Source organism: Gracilinanus agilis, chromosome 1 (genome assembly GCF_016433145.1).
Source record: "Gracilinanus agilis isolate LMUSP501 chromosome 1, AgileGrace, whole genome shotgun sequence".
Classification (NCBI taxonomy): domain Eukaryota; kingdom Metazoa; phylum Chordata; class Mammalia; order Didelphimorphia; family Didelphidae; genus Gracilinanus; species Gracilinanus agilis.
Genome location: NC_058130.1, coordinates 612,462,918 through 612,487,088, shown reverse-complemented (window position 1 = coordinate 612,487,088; position 24,171 = coordinate 612,462,918). Strand labels below are relative to the sequence as shown.

The window sequence follows — 24,171 nt, the reverse complement described above, 5'->3', positions numbered from 1 at the left end:
GAGGGCAGCTTCAGTTGAATGATGACAAAATAGCTAGGATCTATATAGCTTTATCATTTGCAGAGTGCTTTACATCAATTATTTAATTTTATCCTCAAAACTCTTAGGTAGATGGTTACTCTTAACATAATTTACTGAAGAGGAAACTAATACCCAAAGAGGTAAATTGCTTGCTTAGTTAGTATTTGAAGTCAGAAATTAGATAGAATAGGGTTAGAAGAGAATGAGAGGAGAGGAATGGAAGCAAGAGGCAGGACAATATCTAGCATGATGGTTGGGCTGAGGCTAATTTTTTTGTTAAAACCCTTACCTTCCATCTTAGAATCAATACTGCGAATTGGTTCTAAGGCAGAAGAATGGTAAGGGCTAGGCAATGGGGGCCAAGTGACTTGCCCAGGGTAAAACAGCTAGGAAGTGTCTGAGGCCAGATTTGAACACAGGATCTCCTGTCTCTGGGCCTGGCTCCCAATCCACTGATCCATGCAACTGCTCCCAGTAAAGCTAATTTTTTAAAGGATGAAGTAGACAGAAGTAAATATATAGCCAGCAGGGAAGCAGAGGTAGAGGGGGAGAAAAAGAAAGGATGACAGTGAGATTATTCTGCCAGAGAAGACAGGAGTTGAGATCAAGAGCACCTTTAGAAGAGTTAGTGTTTTCAAGGAGTGAGGCCACAGTAAAGGAGGAGATAGAATAGATGCTGAAGGATGTGAGATGAGGAGGAGGGGGAAAAGAGAAGCTCTTGGTAAAGGGCCTCAATTATTTTGTGTTGTGAGAGGATTGAGGGAATATGAGGTTTGGAATAGTTGCTTTGGAAAGTGGGATAGTGAATGAATTAAGGAGGAATGGAATGTTGTTTTACTGTAGCCAAGGCCTAGTTGAGATTATATGACAAATTTGTACCTAGCCCAACCAGCACAGATTCATGCTCTGCTCCAGCTCCATTTGTCAGCATGTGAATAGGAGGAAAGGGAGCAAATGTTGGCTGTGTTGGCATTTGGTAAGCCATCAACCTTAGTTGAATGGTAAGGGGAAAGAGTATGGAAGTGGCAATGGGAAGCAAAGTATATTCCCACTTTCAATGACTTGTTTAAGTAATTAGGGTTGATAACTTGTAAATAAATACAGAACTATTAAGTATTCTGAAAACCCACTCTTTAATCAGGAGGAAAGGATAATGGTTAAATATTCTGGTCACCACACAGAGTTCATAGGCTCTGGGACTCTGGAATCATACCCCTTGGAGAGAAAATACAACTCAATGCCCATTCCTCCCTGGGAGAGAACACCATGTTAAGTGTCAACTCCAAAGAGATACTGAAACGGAGAGTCTCTTATACCCTTTTGGGAAGCCTATCAAGACTAACCATAAACAAGTTTGTAAACCTCCTAACATTCAGCAGCTATGATATTAGGGAACAATCAGCAGTAACAAATTAAAGACAAAGGTCAAACTCAGGAACTGGACTTCTGGAGAGGAAACTTTCATCCAATAAAGAAGCCTCCAAAACAAAAAGGTGCTTAACATTCAAATCAATATAGGGGTACTTGGCACTGGGATTTCTCAAAGGTAAGGGTAAATTGAGGCATCCAGATTTCACGTTGACATGGTTAAATTGTTTTATTTGTATATCATATATCTTTAGTTTTCAGTGCTTTTTCCTACCCCCATGCCCTCTCATCCTAAATTCTACTCTTAGCTCTAAGTTACTGGTCTGACTATACCCAGATAGCTGCTTCAAGTATAGTTCCCACATGAATAACATATATTTTCCTCTCTGCTAAAATGCCTCTTTCACTTTTATGGTATTATTTGATACTTGCTATATCTAGTGCCCACTACTTTTCTTTCCCTCAAAGAATGTGTTCATGGATTTAGAGGCATAAAGCTTTGATGTAGTTTTTAAGTCTCTAGTTTCTCATTTCTTTATCCTGAATCATGCATTCCCATATTTCTCTCCAGCCTCACCTTTTCCCCACTAGTCACCAAATATATAGTATATGTTGATTTGATTTGGAAATCACCACTCTGCCACCATTGTAGAAGCAGAATAAGGCTGCATAGGACTCAGGCCATTTTTAATATTTGTCTCACAGACAACAGAGATGGCATAAACAACATTATAGTTTCATCAAGAAGTTTAACCAGTATAAAATTAACACAGTAGTGAGACCAAGAGAGCCTCTGTCCTCGTGTGTCTTGAGTTGCCTAGTGAGGATAGATGACTATTAAAGGCAACATCAGATTAGTGTGTAAACCTGCCTTGTAAATCCTTACAAAGAAGGATGACAAAATTAAGAGTGCATCATCTTAAAAAGGAAACAGAAGCAAAAATTATCTATTTGGGTCCCAAAGTCAATCTCTGAGGTGCTTACAGAAGAGGTAGTGATGGCAATAGATGAGAACAAAAACAGAAAAGTGTTTGGAATGGATCAAGTATGTATAGAAGCAATACAGTTGTGAATCAGTCAAGAAGCTAAGTGATGAGGATACAAAGAATGGGGTGGGGGTGAGGGGGAATCACTGCTTTTAAAGAATTTACAAGTGTAATGGAGGAGGTAATATTCAAATAATTATGTATAAACCAAATAAATATAGGAAAAATTGGGGCTAGTCTCAGAGGGAAGAGTCTAAGATTAAGGAGACTGGGAGAGGTTTCTTAATAGAAAATGAGACCCTAGGTGAGACTTGAAAGAAGGGCAGTGGAGGTAGAGATGAGGAAGTAGAGAGTTATAAGCATAGGAGACAGCCAGTGAAAATGCTAAGAATTGGGAGCCAGTGTGTCTTATGTGAGCAATAACAAGGAGGCCTGTGTTATTGGATTGCATGGAGCAGGGAGTAAGGTGTAAGACTAGGAAGATGTGAATGTTTCGAAGACAGAGATATTTTTCTATCTGATATACAAGTAATGGGGATATGCCTAAAAGAAAGGGGTGAAATAAAGTATCTGAAAGAGGTCATACTACTGAAGGCATGGAGAAATCTTGAACTTTGTTAATACTGAAAAAAATAACCAAGAGAAGGTTGAAGCTATTGGTACAGCCCTGAATTAGGTGGCATTATACAAAATGGTCCTTCCCACTTGCCCCATGTCTAATGATTAGTTGTTCCATGCTCTTTTCTAAAAGATAAGACCTTCAAATAAAAACTTATAGAACTTGAATTCCTAATTCCTTCATGGTAGTCAGGGTATATAATATGATGTGGACAGATGAAAACCTCTGATCATCTAAAATCCTCATTGTAGATATTACATTCAATCTTTCTCATGATTTAAACATTCTTAAGAGAAGTTCCTTGATGGTTAACTACCCTTCCTATATGTATGCCAAAAATGTAAGTGCTTTGAAGCAGTGCCTGGGCATTCTAATAATTGAATATCCCACTATGCTTGTTTTGAGCAAGTTTTCCTCTTCTAGGTGAACCGACAGACCAACCACTTCAACTCATCAAAAATGTCTACTCCAGCAGACAAAGCCTTAAGAAAATTTGAGAATAAAATTAACCTAGGTGAGTTTGTAAATTCCCAAGAGATGAATTTAAGTGATCCTAACTGCTTACTGAGAATTGACTTGAATTATAATTAAAGATAGTCAGAAAGAATCTTCCCTCCTTTTCCATTTCCTCAGATATAGTAGAAGCATATGTAGTTTTAAAACAATAAAGCTTCACATATTATAGTTTATGAATATAAAAGTCTGATTTAGTGGAGTAATAAAGGCTTGATTTTTGCAACTATACTGAGAATGCAAGAGTACTAGAGTGCAATTTTTATTATCTTTCATGCCTGCTTTTTCTAAAACATTATGCTGCTAAGCAGTATTAAATAAAAAATTGCAAACTCTTGTTGAACTCCTCACTGGCTTACATACCTAGCTAGGATGCTGATAAGAATTTTTGGATTATTTCTGTGTCCTTGAAAAATGCTATATGATCTTGCTTTTCTTCCAGGAATAGGTTAATAGTGCTTCCTTTGGCTATCACTAGTCTTTCAGTTTTAGCATTGAATAGAAATTGAATTTCTTCTGTTAACCTAGAAATCAAGCTATTCTGTTCATTTATTTTTATTTATATTTGTAGCCTAATGTGAATTAGTTTATGGAGGTCTAGCGAATTCAGATACAGATATGATCATTTAGCTAGGATATCTTGGATTGTTTGATTAGTTTCAGACACAGGGACAAAAAGCATATTTTTCCCCCCTAAATTAAAACATTTTTTAGTACTGATCTCTCATTTTTCTTTTAGATAAACTAAATCTTGCTGATTCTGTTATAAATAAAGTCACTGAAAAGACTAGACAAAAGGATGCGGACATGTAAGTAAAATTTTGACTTCTTTGAGGAGCTTATTGTTAAAGTTATTGAATTCCTGAAACTTTATCTTTCCATCTTCCTTCCCATCTCTTTCCTCATCCCCAAATTAATTTAATTATGAGATAATACTCTACTATTCACATTCTTTTTTTTCTTTCTCATCTTCTCTCTTAGAATTGATGCTAAGTATGGATTCCAAGGCAGAGGAGCAGTAGGTGCTAGGCATTTGGGGTTAAATGACTTGCCCTGGGTCACACAGGAAGTATCTGAGGCTTGATTTGGATTCAAGCCTTCCTGACTCCAGGCCTGATCCTCTATCTACTGTGCTACCTGGAAGTCCCATTTTATATTTTTCTTCATATTATCTTTTCAAAATAGATTAACTTGGTATTATTGTTTATATATTGATGCCAGAATAACTTGCACTGGAATTTAGTCCAACTAAAGAAGAACTGTTAGCAAATTCATTAGTTATTATATTTGTAGTTCAGTTATGGAGTATATGACTGTGCCAACTTAAATATCTAGATCATAAATTCTTTGAAACCAGGCAGATAAAAAAGATATTTTGCCTAGGACTTAGTCCATTGTTTTGTGTTCATGAGTTATGTGCTTCATTAATTTCTTTTAGTTTGAAAAAAAGGTCTTCAATCTTTCATACAGGTATCATGTGAATATAGTGAATAAGGGCCAGGAAATGTGTGTGTACAATTCATTAATTCTTATAATACAGTTTTGGTGTATCCTTAATTACATATTAACAATCACAGGTCTAGAGTTGGAAGGACCTCAGTATTCATATAGTCCAACTCTGTAATAGCTAGCATTAAATAGCCCTCTAAGATCTGCAAAGCCCTTCACCTTTGTTCTCTTATTTGATCATCACACTTAGTCCTATGAAGTAGGTGATATTATATCTATTTTACAAATAAGGAAACTGAGGCAGAGAGAGAGGTTGAGATCTGCCCAGGGCTACATAGCTAATAAGTGCCTGGGACAGGATTTGGACTCTTGAGGCTGCCAAGCTCAGGCTCTACCTGACTGCCTCATTTAACCTGTGTCATCTTGGACAAGTCACTTAAATTCAGGGCTTTCATTTTCTTTCTTCTTTTCATTGCATTTGCTAATTGTTTCCTTTTGTACATTTTTGTTTACACAAGTTTGTGCCATATATATGCCATATATATTGGTAAAATCAGTGAGAATGTGGTATTAGAAAGAATAGAGGTTTTTGAATCAGAAAACCTGATTCTTATTCAGTCCATAAACATTTATTAAGGGCCTATCACATACTAGGCACTCTAAGCTTTGGGGGAATGTAAGGATACATAAGGCAAAAGACAGTTCCTGCCTTCGTCATCACACAGTCTTTACTGCTGGTGTAAGGGACCATCGGGTGTCCATTTTTCGTCATTCCTCAGTATAATGAAGGAGTTGGATTAGATGATCTATAAAAGCCCCTTTTTGCTCTAGGATCCTCCTTAGCACTAAATATTGGATAATATCTTGGCTAGGAAGAATTATTTACATTTATATTTCTAAAGCTGATTATTACAAGAGGGTCACCCTTGATTTAGGACCATTGTTTTTTAGTGAAAGCAGGTCTACATTATAAATGTCTGCATTTCACAAAGAAGATCTAGTCGACACATGAATTCATAAATCTTGTTATTCATTAAATAAATGACTGTAATAATAACTGATGTGGAGCATTTTATCCTTAAGAAGGCATTTATGCAATTTATTGCTTTGAATCCTCATAATAAACTCATGAAGTAGAGGAAATAGGTATGTTCTCATTTTTTTTTTTTATTTTTTTTATTTTTTTTTTTACTTTGAACCCTTAACTTCTGTGTATTGACTTATAGGTGGAAGAGTGGTAAGGGTAGGCAATGGGGGTCAAGTGACTTGCCCAGGGTCACACAGCTGGGAAGTGTCTGAGGCCGGATTTGAACCTAGGACCTCCCGTCTCTAGGCCTGGCTCTCAATCCACTGAGCTACCCAGCTGCCCCGGTATGTTCTCATTTTGCAGATGACAAAGCCTAATAGAGATTAAGAGATTGGGAGAACAATGGATCATACTACTAGTTAGCAGCAGACCTGAGGCTTGAAGGCAGGTTTTTCTGAGTTAATGTCTCAATATTCCTTCTATTCTTCAAATGAAAAGACTCATCTTAAGAAATTAGAAGTGGAAATTAGAGACTGACATCTTAGGTAGTTGATAATATGAACTGAAATGAAAAACTTGAGTTTTCTGTTTTTTTATCAAGTGCTAGAGTTCTGAAATCAATTAAAGAATAGTGTTTGACTTGTATAGCACTTGAAAGTTTGCAGAACACTTTTTCTCTTTTGAAGCCTTATAACAATCTTAGGAAGTTGAGACAAGAAGGATTATGCCAATTTTATAGAGGAGAAAAGTAGACTCATGAGTGAAGTGATGGTAAGGTGTAGTGTCAGGACCTGAACTTTGTTGTTGATGACTTCCAAGTTTACCATTGTGTCTACTACAGTCAGTCAAACATTTATTAGAATCACCTGCTCTTAATAACTTTAAATACTATTTACTTTTTTAAAGTCTTCATATGTCTTCAAATTCTAGCTGTTTGATTTCTTAAAGCTTTTTGTTTTAAGAAAGATTAATTGGGGGCAGCTAGGTGGCTCAGTGGATTGAGAGCCAGGCTTAGAGATGGGAGGTCCTAGGTTCAAATCTGGCCTCAGACACTTCCCAGCTGTGTGACCCTTAACCCCTATTGCCAAGCCCTTACCACTCTTCTGCCTTAGAACCAATACACAGTATTGATTTTAAGACAGAAGGTAAGGGTTTTTAAAAAATAAAGAAAAGAAAAAAAAAGATTAATCAAGATTTCTCTTGGTTGAGCTTTTTTTCTTTTTTCCTGGAATTCCTGCCATTGTAGGATCATAAGATTCTATCTAGAACTGGAAGAGACTTTAGAGACCATTCATTTCAACCATCTCACTTTTGAAATGACAAGATAAAGTCCCAGAGAATTTAAGGTCACAGGTAATGAGTATCAGCTGGGATGAGCACTGGGGTCCTATGACTCAAAGTTCAGTCCTTTCTCTCTGCTCTCTGTGAGGGGATGATGGTGAAGGGAACATATGAGAAGGCAAACAGAAAAAAGGCAGACATATTCAAACTGAGCTAGGAATAAAAGGAATAGAAGGTCAGTATCATGTGAGGAAGAGAACTTGGAAATGAGAGAAACATGAGACCCACTCTTGGATAAAGAAACTGCTTAGGTTTTTTAATGAAACAGTGCAGTTATTTGTGCTCCTCTTTTACTGAGTTGTTATTTCATTGAAATATAAAAATAATATATGGCATCAAATATATGTTCATGTATCTTTTTTGCTTTTGTTTAGGTATCGGGTTAAAGATAAGGCAGACAGAGCAACTGTCGAACAGGTACAATTTTTAAATGTTTTGAATGAATAATTCTGCTCTTTCTTTTTATAAATAAATTTTTATTTATACCTTTTTAAAAAACCTAAAATTTTATGCAGTATCTCTCCTCTTCCCTTCCTGCAGGGCTACCCTATATCATAAATGATATTTTTAAAAGAACAAAATTAGCGAAACCGATCAATATATCACAAAACTCTAAAAATATGTTCAATGGGTGTAATACTTGGGTACCTCCCACCTCTTCCAGAAACTGAAGTAGAGATGTATTTTGAAGCTATGTTTGCTCTTTGCAATTTTGCGCCACTCACTTTTGATTTTTTTTGTGTGGGGGTGATTCTTATTCACATTGTAATAATTTTGTATGTTTTCTTGGCTCTGCTTACTTCCTGTATCATTTCATGTAAATCATTCAGTGCTTCTCTGTGTATTTATCCTTTTCATCACAGAATAGTAACATTCCATTTTATTCATGTACCACAATGTTTAGCTATTCCACAGTCAGTTCACATCTTTGTTTCCAATTTTTTGCTATTATCAAGAGTGTTGCTATAAATACTTTGGTGTCTTTAGGCATCTTCTTCTTCATGATGACCTTTTTTGTGATATGAGTCTATTAGTGGAATCTCTGGTCAAATGGTACGAAAATTTTCCTTACTTGATTTTTATAATTCCAAGTTGCTTTTCAAAATGGTTAAATAGATTCACAGTTCCACTGAGTGTACTGATGTGCCCATCTTCTTCCAACATTGACTTCCGTTCTTTTCAGTAAGGTATGAATTGAAATCTCAATTGTTTTGATTTGTATTTCTCTGATTAATGATTTGGAACATTCTTTCATATAATTATTAGTTTCTAATTCCTTTTTTGAGAACCTTTTATATCTTTTCATAATTTATTTTTTTGACACCGCCCCCCCCTCAGAGCTTGGGATATCCTTTATACTTACATACATACATATGTGTGTGTATGTGTTTTTCTTTTTCTTTTTTTTAATGGTAGATCTTTGAAATTAGGGACATGTATCCATTTAGAATATATTGTTGGGGGGGCAGCTGGGTAGCTCAGTGGATTGAGAGTCAGGCCTAGAGATGGGAGGTCCTAGGTTCAAATCTGGCCTCAGACACTTCCCAGCTGTGTGACCCTGGGCAAGTCACTTGACCCCCATTGCCTACCCTTACCACTCTTCTGCCTAGGAGCAAATACACAGAAGTTAAGGGTTTAAAATTAAAAAAAAAAAATAGAATATATTGTGGGAAATGGTGTAAGGACTGTAGTGTAAGGAGGCAGCTAGGTGGCCCAGTGGATAGAGTGCTTTGCCTGAACTCAAGAAAACCTGAGTTTAAACCTGGCCTCGGACACAAGTGGTGAGACCTTGGGCAAGTCATTTAACCTTTTCCTTAATTCACTGGAAAAGAGAATGACAAACTACTCAAGCATCTTTGTTAGCAAAACTACATCTTGGGTCATGAAGACTGAAGAACTCAACAACAGTTGATATGAGCCTAATTTCTGTCAGTCTTCTTAGTTTTCCTAATAATTTTTATCTAGTCGTTTTTTAAAGTAATATTTTTTGGTTTATTGAACTTTGTGTTATTGAGCTACATTGTTTCTAATTCTCCTTTAGCTAGCCTTTTCTGTTGATGTACTCTGTTTTTTAGCACCACATGGTCTTGATATGATAGCTGCTTTATTATATAGTTAGAGGTCTAGAAGAGTTATTTCCCTTTCATCTTTGCATCTATTCATTATTTCCCTTGATAGTCTATTGCTTTTCATCTTCCAAGTGAATTTTTTGATTATTTTATCAAGTTCTATAAAGTATCCTTTTGATAATTTTGTTAGTATGGCAATAAAAAGTTCTTATTATATTTGCATGGACTAGTCATGTGTATTGAACATTCCTTCATCTGTTTGAGTCCTTTATATTTTTTAATTTTTTAAAATTTTAAACCCATAACTTCTGTTTATTGGCTCCTAGGTAGAAAGAGTGGTAAGGGTGGGCAATGGGGGTCAAGTGACTTGTCCAGGGTCACACAGCTGGGAAGCGTCTGAGGCCGGATTTGAAACTAGGACTTCCCGTCTCTAGGCCTGACTCTCAATCCACTGAGCTACCCAGCTGCCCCCTGAGTCCTTTATTTCTTTAAGAAACACTTTGTAATTGAATCTTTACAGAACTTTTGTGTGACTTTGGTAGCTTGATCCCTAGATACTTTAGGATTTTTATAGTTATTTGAAATGATATTTCTCTTTCTATTATCACCACTTGGATTTTGCTATATAGAAATGCTATTGATTTTTGAGATTTTATTTTAGACTGCAAGTTTGCTGAAACTATTCATTATCTCAGTATCTTTGATGAATCCCTAGGATTTTCTCTGAACTGCCATGCCATCAGCAAATAGAGATAGTTTTATCTCCTCTTTATTTGCCTTTAAGCCTTTAATTTCTTTTTCTTGCCTAATTGCAGTTGCTATTAGGCTTAGTTGCTATCAGAACAAGATCATGGAATGGTGAAGAGAATAGATATCCTTGCTTTAAACACTTGTGTTTTTAGGGAAATTTTCTTGTTTATCTCTCTTGCCTATTTTGCTTACTTTTGGTTGTAGATTATTTTAATGTGTTTTAAAAAAAGAGTCTACACCTATTTTACAGGACTTTGAGGGCTATGCTTTGCCAAAAGATTTTTTATCTACATTTATTAAGATATTTATGTGGTTTGGGATGTTTTTGCTTTTAGTGTGATATTGCTTTCCTAAAGTTGAACCATCCTTGCATTCCTGGAATAAAGCTACCTTAGTAATAATGGATTTTCTTGGATGAATTCTTGTAGTCTATTTGACAGGCTTTTGTTTGAGACTGTTGAATCAGTATTAATGATATTGGTCTGTAGTTCTCCTTCTGTTTATGCTGTATTGGTCTGGTTATTTTGACAATATCCCTGTCACATCACTGGGGTCACGGATGCGGTGGCCCATTGATCTGGAAAATCCAGGTAAAATTTTTTGGCCCTCCCTTTATACCAGAAAAGAACTCTGAATTTTTTCTTTTATGGGGTGTTTGCAGTACCTTTTTATAAAATTATACTTAATGGTAGGTAGATTTTATGCACTTATAAGTTATTAAACTTTTAAAAATATCTTTACATTTCTAGCCTCTGCATATCCTCTGCTGATTTTTGTATTCTTTTCCTAAACTTTAACTTTAAGAAAAAACTTTGTATTTTTGTTATATTAAAAAATAAAACACTGATGTTATACAATACTATACATATTTTATGCATTTCTGAGTTTCTAAACTGTTTCTGTCATCTGCTGGCTTCTCTTATCATCTGTGGCTTCCACAAAATGCTCCCAAACTGCTAAACTCCCAAAAACACCATTTAATTTCTTATGGTCCCTGAATTGACAACTTTTCATTACATTATTTTATGCCCCCACTATTGTCATTTTTTTAGTTTAGTTTTTATTTCATAATCATAAACTTAGCTCTTTTTTCTAGCCAAACTTTTGGAAAGAAAAAGGAAATTAAATCCAAAGAGAATTGCAGTGAGAGTACGAAGATTACAGGATATAAGAGCAACTGTGTGTGGTTTACTGGCTGTGGCTTCTTGTAATTCTGTTAATTTTTTCTTTATGAGTTTAAAGGCTAAGACATTTGAAGCATATAAGTATGATAGTGATATTGGTTTGTTCTAAATAGTTCCTTTCAAGAGAAGATAATTTTCTTGTTTATCTCTTAAGTTGAGAATGTTTTTTGCTTTGTCTGATAGCATGAGCGCAATTCCTAATTTCTTGGATTCATCTGATGCATAAATTTGTTCTAGCCCCTCAATTTTATTTTCACTATATCTTTTTTAAAAATTGTTTCCTTAAGCAATAAATTGTGGATTTTATTTTCTTAAACAATTTATCATGCTTTTTCATTTTATTGGATTGTTTAATCCAATTTGTATTTAAAGTTTTCAGGGTCAGGTTTATATTTTCCTCTATTTGTCTCTAAATAGTTTTTTCCCTTCCTGAATTAGGATTTTTAATCCCCTTTCTGTTAAGATAATACTTTGTCTCTGAGTTATTTTAGTTTAACTTTAATGAAAGAAAGGAAGGAAACAAATATTTATTGACCTCTTACTATGTGTCAGTTACTTTGTGAAGCACTTAAGATAAAAATAAAAGTTAAAAAGAGATGATCACTGTCTTTAAAGAGCTTAAAGATATTTTAGCAGAGGAACCAACACACAAGAGGGAATTAAAAATCATTCGTATTTCTACCAGTTCTTCCTCTTACCTTTAAGCTTTCCCTAGTTGCCACTTATACTCCTTAGTTTTGAGGTTTTGCTTTATTTATTCCTTTTTATCTGGTTTTCTAGTTCATCCTCCTTTTTTTCCCTCAGTTAAGTATACAAGTAAAATTCTTTCTTTTCATTTGCTTTAAATTGTTTTTTCATTTTTGCACCTTTTTTTCCTAAAAAAGGATTTCTTTCCTTCAGCCTCTTTGTTTTTTCTCTTCCCTTTCTGTTGATGACTTTTATTCTTTGATTTGTGGTCTTTATGTTTATTTAGTCCTGCCTTTTATTTTTCATAGGACTAAAATTTCTTAAGTACTTATTTTGAGTTCTTTCTTCTAAACAATTTCAAAATTATTGCCTTATAGATCTCGTCCCACTGGCCCTCCTTTTTTTCTCTTGTGCCTCACTCTTAAAAATACCAATTTCTAAAGGGGGTAGAAAAATTTCTGCCACAGAGAAATATTCTGTCTTCTTGTCTTTATCACTATCTATCCTTTGCTTTCTCTGTGATCATTCTCCCTTAACCTCCCCCTCCCCCAATTGTCATGAAATGTCTGTGATTTCATCCTCTCACAATTTTATGGGCATCAGTTGCACCCAGGAGTTCTCATTCCTCTTTTGCTCAGAGAGAAGCATCAACTTTCTGCAGATTATACTCATTGTAAAGTTCTCATTTCCCTTTACAGAATATTTCTTTCCCTATCTGAGAATTCTTCAGTGGGACCTCCTTCCTCTGTTCCTCAGCTGTCTGGCTCAGTGCTCTTGCAATACAGAGAACCTTATGCTGCAGATTCCAACCAGATCTAGTGGAGGGAGGGGGTGCTAAGTGAATAAGTTAGGGATTAGTCCTCTTTGTGATGATTTTGTTGGAATTATAACACTGGAAAAAGCAAAAATTGTTTTATATCCTGTGCTTAAATTCGATTTTGGAGAGGTCTAAAGATCAGTGTCTAATTTTTCACTTTGTTGGTCACATAAACACTTTATAAAGAAATCTTCCTCTCCTGTTTTCTATAGATTTATTTCACTTTGGTTTTCTTTTAGCACAGTAAAATTGCAATTTGTTTTTATAGTTTTGAGGGGAGGCAGTAGCTAGGTGGAGTCATGGTAGCTAAATATGGAAATAAGGGATGTATGAATACTCTCCCAAATCTCTGGAAAGAACTCATTAATGAGAATAAGGACCGTCAGGAATAATGCCAGGAGACAGCAAATCAGTACTGTTGTTGTATTGAATCTTCATGAGAGCCTAAATTTCCCTTCATTCTGCCTCTAGTAATTCAGATCAAGTATTTGAATGCCCTGTCTTTGTGCCTAGTATTGTCCTATGTACTTATGGGACATAAAGAAGCCTGGTAGCTAAATCCAAAGAATTGGATTTGGCTGGTCCAGAGCTTTTCTTCAAAATGAAGATTCTGAGACTACCATGATAATCAGCAAACTGATTATGACCATTTTGATCTTAGAGCATTGTACACATTAATAAATATTTGTTGAATAAATTCTTAATGCTTCATAGAAAATATGAGACTCTTTAACAGTTACTAAGGGGAATGATTGGGGAGGAAGCAGTTAAGACAAAAGATGTTTTCATGTTCTCTCTGGCTCAGATACCCTGACCCTATGGAAAAGCCTAATTCTTACCCACCTGCTGAATTCTCCCATTTCAGTTTATTATCAACGCCTTTGATGAAATGGCTAAACTTTGACCTCTGACTAAATAGGGTTGTTCACTTACTAATTATTTGGGTCCTGACCTCCAGTTATATCTTCATAAAATTGAAGAAATATAGGTAATATAACAATGAATCTAATTTTGCTACTCTAGTAAAGGGCACAACTCATTTTAGTTCTTCCTTTTACGAGGTTTTAACAAAATGATATGAGCCTAGGTAAAGAAGTCTTTTTGACTTCTAAATTTTCTCCATTTTTCTTTAAGGTGCTGGATTCAAGAACTCGAATAACTTTGTTCAAGATGTTAAGTAGAGGAGTCATATCACAGATAAATGGTTGCATTAGTACAGGAAAAGAAGTAAGCTTTTTTTTTTAAAGCTAAATGTTTCTTTCTCCCCTTCCTCTCCCCAAAGTGAATCAACTTTGTTTTTTGGATGAAATATTTAACAAAGTGGTAAAAAAAAATGTTATTGATAGGTATAAGCAGATGGACAATTAAACACATGAATTATGTTCTTACACTACCCCCATTCACTGCTCCAAAGGGAGGTGCTGATTGAGTGATTGACACTTCTAAGTGTTTTTACTCATTGTCATCTGACTGGCAAATACCAAAGTACTTGACTCTTGCTCTAACTAGTTACTAGGTGATAGGAATTAGAATATATCTCATGAGTGACTTTTCTTGTTCTTCCTTTATCTACACATATGAATTTGGGAAAAGAAAGTCATGATTTTTATTTCTTTTTAAAAAAGGATAAAACTGCCTCTTTGGGAAAGTAGTTGATAATGAAAGTTATTTTGCAAATCAACTCTGGAAATATTTGGTGATGATAAAATCTCTTTGGAGTTCAACACATGAAGGGAAAATAAGCCACTTTCCAAGTATTGCAAGTTGAATGTAATCTATTTGAATGGGGGGATGTATTAGTTTCTTTTTTAAATAGCATAATATTTTACTCTTAATTTCCCTCAGTTTTCACAAGAGTTCACATGTACATTTAGCTTCCATTATAATATCCAGGGACAAGGCAAAGTGAAGTAAGCACTTGTGCCTCTTATAAACTAAGAATAGATTTGAAAATACCCACCTGGACAGAAAAACAAAGCACTTTGTTAATGACTGCAAAGCAAATCAGTACAGATGAGGTGGGACCCATGCTTTTAGCTCCTGAGTTTTCACTTGAGTTGCTATTGTTGTATTGAATCTTCATGAGATCCTAAATTTCCCTTCATTCTGCCTCTAGTAATTCAGTTCAAGTATTTGAATGCCCTGTCTTTGTGCCTAGTATTGTCTATGTACTATGGGACATAAGCATAAGACCTGACCCTTACTGTCAAAGAGCATATATTTTTGTCAGTAGATATATGGAACAAAGAACAAAAGAGATACCATGCATGATAAAGTGCTAAGTGCTATTTAATGATGTTGTATGGGATGGATAATGAGTACTTTGTATGGTAAAGAAGAGAAAATACCAATTCACAAGTAAAAGAAATATTTCTTATTTTGTTAATCCTTTTATTGCTGCCATTCATTCTATTCCTTCTCATCTCCAGGATCATATTTCTTGATCTCCTCCCGCCCCCTCATGTCAAAAACCCTTTTCATCACTAAATATATATGCTTACAGTTGTTTGGGTTCTTTCCATTGGCTTCTTTCTATTTATAGACTTAACCAGGTCTTCCTACCTGTTTAAAAAAAAAAAAAAGCCCTTCCCTTGACCTTTCTACTCCACTGAAATATTTCATTCCTTTTCATCCTTTATTAGTTAACTTCTTTACTATCAATTCTTTCCTCATTCCTTTGCAGAGAATTAGCAAAATAACTAAATATTTTACAGTTATTTCACACAGAATCTCAACCATATACATTTTGCTTTGGCTTACATTAGGCTAACGTATACCATGCCAGCACAACAGATGGAGAGAACAGAGCAATCAAGATTTATAAAACTTCAATTTTGGTGTTTAAGGATAGGGATAAATATGTAAGCGGGGAATTCAGGTGAGTTTTGATTACTTTACAGTTTCTTTCATTTCATTTGTGTATATCAAGCATTAGAATGGGACTATAAATTTTAAATGCAACTGAATTGAGTTACTTATGCCTTTTAGATTTCGTCATGGCTATTGTAAAGGAAATCCCAGAAAAATGGTGCAAACTTGGGCAGAAAAGGAAATGAGGAATTTGATAAGGTGACAATTTTATTTTTTGCATTTATCACATGTATATCTATATATTACAGCCCATATGTGGAAATCTGTCCATGCCTTTTTACAAATGAACATTTTGACCCAGATACAGAGAATATTTTGGGACCAATAAGAACAACTGGATCCATTGACTATGCAAAATAAAGTAATCTCTGACTAAGTGGAAAGTAACTTTCAGAGCCTTTAGAGCAAGTCTCTTAGTATAAATGTGTCAAATATTTTCTAATGAGTTTAATTTAATTTGTTTGTCAGAAGTCCATATTTCCATTATCTCATTTGAGCCCTGTTGTTTTTGAGTTTGTAGACTTAGCAACAAGAAACTCAGAGAGACAGCTTTTTATTATCTGTGGCAATGAAGAGGAACATTAGCATGATTGATTAGGCTTTAGCCCCAGTTCAGCCAAAAAGAAAAGAACCTTTTGTTCCTCCCTCCTTCCCTCCGTTTTAAGACTAGTTTATTGGATTTTTTTGTCTAACAGTTGATCTCACTTTAGGAGATTGCTATCAGGTGAGAGGTAGTTGATGGAGGTGGTGCAGGCCTTGTGTTTAACTGTTCTTGGCAATTTAGGATTTAAATCTCAGTGAAAGCTCTGAATTGTGCTTACATTAACAATATATGTATAATTATAAACATCTGGGTAAAAACTAAATCACTATACTTCTAGGATCATAGAATCAGAGCTAGTAGGAACCTCAAAAATACACTTTGCTCATTTAAAGATGAGGAAACAGACCCAGAAAAGTTAAGGGACTTGCTTGAGTCTACAAAATTAAGTAGTAGAGCTAGAGTTTTTACTCAGGCCCCTTGACAAAATCTATATTTGTTCCAGATAATTAGTAAGAAATAGCAACAAGAATGAAAAACAGTGATGTGAGGAAGAATGAGTCAGGTCCTGGACATCAGAGGTGAAAGTTAACCTAATTGGAGGGTCATCTTCTCCTCTGCTATATTCTGTCCTCCAATTATCTTAGCTCAAAAAACCACCTATAGTTGGAATCTTCAAGATGATTACAGCAGAACTCTAAAATGTAAGAAATAAAATTAATATAGTGATAAAATTAAAAATATCATGGTTTCGGGACAGCTGGGTAGCTCAGTGGAGTGAGAGTCAGGCCTAGAGACAGGAGGTCCTAGGTTCAAACCCGGCCTCAGCCACTTCCCAGCTGTGTGACCCTGGGCAAGTCACTTGATCCCCATTGCCCACCCTTACCAATCTTCCACCTATGAGACAATACACCGAAATACAAGGGTTTAAAAAAAAAAAAACCTTAAAAAAAAATATCATGGTTTCAAAGGGTTTATTGAAAGCCGTTTAGAAAAATGAAGCCACCTGCCTGTTGAGTTAATTTAAAGGGACCTGCCATTTACCTGCTCCTCCTCCATGATCACAAAAAAGAGAGTGAGCCAGTCCTGGCCCTCCCTATTTAACTTTCTGTTTACATTATTAGGTAATTGCCTATGTCATTTACATAAGTCAGGAATCATGGGAAATGTAGTTTCAAGTCCCTTAAACATCCACAGGAAATTTAGATCAGGGACCTCAAAAATAGTTCAAGGATCCCAAAATTTCCAGTATCGCAGAAATAAGACAGGCAGTAGCCATCATTTTTTAAAATTAATACACCATGATTTCTCAGGTGCTAAAATAGTAAAACTTGTGATACCATACTTCACAGTAAGTGGAATGTATAGTTAATAAAAAGATGGCCTAGACAAGGAATACTTAGCCTGAAAATGGAATCCTGAAGTCTTAAGCTAGTGTTTCTGCTAGTTTTCATTTTGCCCAATCACTATATTACCTAACCAAGAATATTTTGCCCTAATTTGACTGGGATTCTAGGCAGAAATAGTCAGATTATGCCAAATAAAAACAAAGAAAGTTAAAAAGATGATTTGTTCAGTGTTAGGCAGTTCTCTTTATTGTTTACTTTCTCCTGCATGATAACCAATTTTTGTCCAACAAAGCATTCTATAATTCAAACAAATGCCATATTTTACTTAGGATGCATGACTCTTGTTTGGGCTGTTCTCTGGTGAAGGAAGTGGTCTTTCCCTAACTAGAACAAATCCTTGATTCCTTTCCCTCTCCTCTCTTTGGTTTGATTATCCCCATAATCAAAAAGCCCAAAAAACCCAAAACTATCTCCAGTGTCTACAAACTTATTTGTCTTCCTTTGCTAACGTGGGTATGACTCATTGGCTGTTAAACATTTCAAACTTAAAGCATCTTAAACTCAATGTGTTTAAAACATAAGTTCATTATGTCTTCTCTTTCAACCTCCCCTTCTTCCCATATTCCTTATGTCTGTTGAGGGTACTGCCATCCTTTTGGTGATTCAGGATTGTAATGAGCAAAAATGATATCATGAAGGAAATAAAGGTTTATCTTCTAAACAGCTTCATTTATTAAACAATGCATGCCAGTTATCTAGCAAATTGGGACCAAGATCCTTCTTCAGCTTGGGGCTGGATCCCAAACATTAAAACAATCAAATAAGACTAATTAAAGGGAAACAATACAACATTAGGTAGTCTGATTTTTAATTGGATGAAAGATTAGGGTCTTTCCAAGTTGAGACAGGAAGTGTAAATAGGTACTATTCCCTGAATTCAGGAAGAGTTTTCCTACCCCTCTCTTAGTATCTGTAAACAATCAAAGGAACATGGAAACAATAACTGATCAGGATGAGGTTAGTTTTCAGATAAGACATATGGGCTATTTGAGATGTACAATTACAAGAAAACTTGCCTCAATCTTAGGACAATCTGATTATTACAAATAACAATCTTAGAGGCTTATACTAAATTTATAAGCATTTATTAGCAAAGAGAAAGAGGGAATAAGGGTTCTAGCCTTTCTGACTTAAGGTAAAATCTGGTTCTGGGTTGCAATTTCTTCTGCCTCCATTAGAGCTTCCAAGATGGCTCAGAGAAAGAGCAAGCCCACAGAGAGTGTCAGATCAGGGAGAAGGACTGGAGCAGAGAGCCTGGCGAGCTTCCCACACTGGCTTTTTACACCTTCTCCATTCCCCTCCCCTGAATCCTTCAGATCTTTTGATTGGCCAATGGCCTTCATACATCATATTTCCTGGTCTTCATGGAGCTGTGCAGACTCGTGACTCTTGACTCCTCTATCCACTGGGTTAGGGGTCATCCAGATATTCAATTCACACAGTTCCCCTCCTCTGATTCTTTGGGAGACCAGCATGTTAAGTCTCCCCACTCTTGGTTCTCCAGGAGATTAACATGTTGGTCTTTTCAGTTCTACATATGGAGTCTGTACATTTAGGATTTTCTCACCAGGGGGCATAAGTACACAAAAGATATACATTGCATGGAGTGAATATAATTTGGATAATTTAAAGAAATAAAAAATGATTGCTAGCCACATTAACAAAGAGCCATTAGGGGGCATCCCCCTTTTTGGCATAAGTGTTTACAATCAGGATTAATGGTGGGCTCAACCCTGCCCTCCATTCAGTTCATTATGTCCAAAGGTTCACTCCAAATCTCCTAATGTAGTATTTGATTTCTGGAAGCATCCTCACAGCATCTTCTCCAGAAGATCTGCTTTTCTGGTCCAGAGTTACCTTTCTTTTCCTAAAATTGCTTTAAAAAGATCTTAGACTTGGGACTTTTAGGATAATTGCACAATCCTTCCCAAGGAGGATATATACTAACAATAGAATTGACATAGGATATTTGGCTGAGTTATATGATAAGTTACTGATTTTTAAAAAAAAAACAACCCATTAATATATGAATCATTTATCCCAAAAACAAGAGAGAAAATTAAATTTAAAATATTTTAAAATCATATGTGTATATAAAACATAAGTATAAATTAAAATCATAACAAATCCTTGATTCATAATCAAGGTCCAATTGAGGTAGCTTTATATCCTATAAGCATGTAGGACAGGTGCAGCAGTATTACAGTTACCTACCATCAGCCAGGACTATAGAAAATTGCCTTACTAAAGAAAGAAGGCAGAAAGGCTGAAGAAAAGGGAAATATGTTTCCCTGGTCTGATTTCTACATCAATCATAGGGATAGTAAGCCAGAATTAAAGCCAAATAGAGATACATTTTAGTCTCATAGCTTAAAGGCAGAAAATAGGGAAGGGCAATTCAGGGCTTGCTGAACAGCTGTTTCCCCAAGACCCCTGAGAGAGGTCTTCTTCCTTGGTGTTGATGTTCACCACTTCCACAGGGTGTTGGCATCCTTGAATCCTGTGCTCCTCTACACAGTCCCTTTTTTGGAAGCAGACTCAAACATCAGTTAAAATCCCATAATATTTAACATGACTGCATTTCTGGTCAACATAATCCAGGCCCTAGGTTAAGAGTCCCTTAAGTAGCAGGAACAGGTGATAGAGAACTAGGTTTTCTACCAGTTCTACAATTGAATAAACTTTTCTCACAGGACAGAATTTGGACTAGGCCCAGACTAGAAGAGAAAGGAACCTAAACTAGCTCTAGAATTGAGTCACAAATGGAGTCAATGTGGTTCACTCAATTTCCCACAATTAACCACTTGCTATCCTAATCCCCTCAGTCCTTATAGGATCAAAACCTAAAATCTGCTTTCACCTCTTTTATTCTCCCTTATGCCATCATGTATAATTCATTGGAAAATGTTACCAGTTCTGTCTTGACATCTCTCACTTCATCCTCTTATCTCATTCAGCAGCGCTACCACCTATTTCAGACCCTCATCTCCTCTTGCCTAGACTGGTCTCATTGCAGCCAGTCTTTCCTTTCTCCACACAGTGGTTACAGTGACCCACGTGTGCCACAGCATAGGCCTGGCCGTGTCAGTGTCCGGCTCGAAAAATACCACCCACCCCTTTATTTCCAAAGTCCAATACAAACTCTTTTTTTGGTGTTTACCATCTGGTTTCTGCCTTCCTTCCTAGACCCTCTCATTGTGTGTCCTCTGTAGTCTGGTCAAACTGGCTTACTTGTGCCTTATATGAGACACTATCTCTTGTCCTGCATCCTGGGCCTGCAAAAGACTCTTCTCACCATCATTTCTTAAAATTCCTTGAGGTCCATCTCGCCCAAGAAGCCTTCCCTTCCTAGATTTCTACATTTCCTTCTCCTATCTCCCATTACCCTTTACAAAATTACCTTTATTTACTTTGTATGCTTTATGAATATGTTTATGAGCAGAAGTTGTTTTCTCTAATTCTCCTCCTCTACTATCCTCCCCAGGGGAGGGACTGTTTAACTTTTTGGCATTGTAACCCTAATTCCTTTCTCAGTGACAAGCTTCTTAAATCCCATATTTTGACACTAGTTGCATGAAAACAGTTGCCACTTATATCTCTGTGTGTATAAAATGGGAATAATCTGAAGAATACCTAACCCATAGAGTTGTCTTAAAGAGCAAGTATGAATGTATATAAACACTTTGCAAATGTGCTATACAGGACAGCAAGTGTTATTAGCTTCCAATAGTGTTTCTTTATAAGTAAGCAAATAAGTCATTTTTTGGCTAACTCCTGTGTAGTTTATTTACTTTACTTTAAAATTTTCAACTTAGTATTCTTTTATTTGTTCCAATGTTATAGGCTAAACATAGCAAAGATACCTTGCCCAGAACCTATCATGCTAAAACATCATGTTCTTGTCATGAGCTTCATTGGTAAAGACGACATGTAAGTATGCTTAAAACTAGCAATTATGTATTTCAGACTTTTCAAAATGCATATAATTTTTGTATTTAGATGTCATGCTCTTTTAAATTTCTTTTAGATAAGGGTTCTTAACCCTTAAGAGGTCTATGACCTCTTAAAAATATTTTTATAACTATTTTTATATAATTTATTTTCTTTTCCATCTATACATTTAAAACCATTATTCTGAAAACGTCCGTAGGTATCAATAGACTGCCATTGGAGGTCTATGACACACAAAGTCAAGACACCCTCTTTTGTAAATTATAAATTCAGGAATTGATTTATGATAACAAAGATAACTCTGACTTTAAAAGAGCAACTTGTAATGTACTAAAGCATTGTGAATGTAACTCCTGTTGGAGTAAGCAACCTATTCTTTTAATAAGTTATATTTATAGTAAGATGAATTTATTATGATGAAGTAAGATGAACTTATCATGATGAAGAAGAGTCGGTGCAATAATGTCATTAAAAAGTAGGGAAAGTGATTTGTAATGGTGTCTTCTTTCTTCCTTTCTTTTTTTAAATTGAGGCCTGCTCCGCTTTTGAAAAATGCCCAGTTATCAGAATCAAAGGCCCGAGAGTTATATCTTCAAGTTATTCAGTACATGAGAAGAATGTATCAAGATGCCAGGCTTGTCCATGCTGATCTCAGTGAATTTAACATGCTGTAAGTTGTATCCCTTCCACTATTGAGACTTAAAGCTTTGTTTCTGGAGATGGTCTCTTATTTTAAATGAAGAATGGAAGTCTCATTTTCAAGCTGACATTGTTAAGTACCCATAGCTAGCCAGTACAATGGATAGAGTGACAGGCTTAAGGTCAGGAAGTCTCAACTTGGTGAGTTCAAATTTGCAACCAGATTCTTCTTAGCTTTGTGACCCCGGACAACACTCAACCCTGTGTGCCTCAATTTCTCATCTGTAAAAATGAGCTAGAGAAGGAAATGACAAACCACTCCAGTATCTCTACCAAGAAAACCCCAAATGGGGTCATGGCGAGTTGGACATGACTGAAAAATGACATAATAATCTAGACCAGTGATGGCAGACCTTTTAGAGATTAAGTGCCCAAAAGATAACACTCATGTCACATATGAGCCACCCCTTTACCCCATACAGGGGAGGGAGGAAATACTCTGCTAGGCAGAGGAGCAGGTGATGGGAGAAATATCCTCAGGCATGCATGGAGATGGGGAAGGGAACAACAGTCCCCTTCCTTCCCAGCACATGTGCCATCGGTTCATCATCATGGACCTAGACTGTTAGGAATCCCTTATTAATTTAACTTTCATCAGACTAGTATTTATTTTTAAATGTACTATTAGCTAATAGATAAGCATTCTTTAAGCATCTACTACATAAAAAATGCTGGAGACATGTAAAAAGTTAAAATCTCTAACTTGAAAGAAGGTTATATTCTAATGGGAGAAATAACACACATACAAGTAAATACAAAATAGACACAACATAATTAAATACAAGAAGAGAGCATTCACAGATGGGGCTTGTAATGGGGGAAAAGGGGGTTTGGAGTTGAATATATTAAAGATTGGTTGCCAAAGGATTGAACAATTATCAGTCCTTAATTAAGAATAATCTCGAGTCAAAATTGACTTTTATGGAAGTTTATTTACAATTAAGAAGAGAGAGAGAAAATAAGAAAATTAGAGAGAGAATAAGATAAGTGATCTAACACATTGAATAATTTGCTCTGGCCCCTGGCTCAAACCAGGCAGATTTAGCTAGTCCTAATTAGAAAAGGTCAAGCCTTGAGCAGAGGGCTGGACGCCCAAAGGCCCCAAGAGGCATATGAAGCAAAGCTTCAGTCAGAGTTCTTTGAAAGGAAAGTTCCTTAAGAGAAGTTCAGGAAGATTCAGTCTTAACACTCACCACGTAGAACAGTCTTGGTCACGAACCGGCAGAGCTCCCTCAGGTCCCCTTCACAAAACCAGAAGATCCTTGACTCACTCAACTCTTTCTTTTTAAAGGGGTCACTTATGTGTCACTTCCTGTGCCTCCCTCCTAGTTTGTGTGTCCAATCACAATAGAAGCTTTTCTTAGTACTCCCTAGTGGACAGTCGGTTGAGTCTGATTTCTTTACTCATTCTAACACATGTGGATTATGGACCTCCCCCACTTGTGAATCAAATGATGGTGTTTACATCTTTGGTGATTAAATCTAAGCAAGGGCAGGGTAGATTTAATCTCATTATCACAGGCTCAGGTAAGGCTTTACATAAAGTCTAATGTTTGAGTAGTATTTTAAAGGGAGGGATTCCCTGAGGTATAGTTGAGGAGTGTTGGAGTACATTCTAGGCATGAGGAATAGCCAGTGGAAAGATGTGGTGAGGTAGCTGGGTGACATTTTTGAGGAATAGAGAAAAAACTGGTTTGGCTGATTTAGAGACTATGGGTGAGGGAATAAGGTACAAAGAAGCTGGAAAGATAGGTAAAGGCCTTGTGGCAGAGGCCTTTTATTAGACATTTATTAATATTTGTTTTTAACCTGTTTACATACTTTATGCCCCTACTTTCCCCTTCACCCCCCCCCCCCCCCCCCCGCTCT

At 36.0% G+C, this 24,171-nt stretch overlaps 1 protein-coding gene across 3 annotated transcripts in view; it reads left to right on the top strand.

Annotated features, from left to right (window-relative positions):
- The window catches only part of RIOK1 (RIO kinase 1), a 46,997-nt gene that overhangs the window by 8,531 nt on the left and 14,295 nt on the right, over nt 1-24,171 (top strand). For 2 of the 3 annotated variants that reach the window (XM_044667880.1, XM_044667869.1), the window contains 8 exons: nt 3,418-3,508; nt 4,247-4,316; nt 7,699-7,741; nt 13,966-14,058; nt 15,597-15,709; nt 15,820-15,900; nt 21,496-21,582; nt 22,136-22,273. In XM_044667880.1, the coding sequence (XP_044523815.1) occupies nt 3,418-3,508; nt 4,247-4,316; nt 7,699-7,741; nt 13,966-14,058; nt 15,597-15,709; nt 15,820-15,900; nt 21,496-21,582; nt 22,136-22,273 (716 nt within the window). The remainder of the gene's footprint in view (nt 1-3,417; nt 3,509-4,246; nt 4,317-7,698; nt 7,742-13,965; nt 14,059-15,596; nt 15,710-15,819; nt 15,901-21,495; nt 21,583-22,135; nt 22,274-24,171) is intronic. The other variant, XM_044667891.1, reaches the window with a different exon arrangement.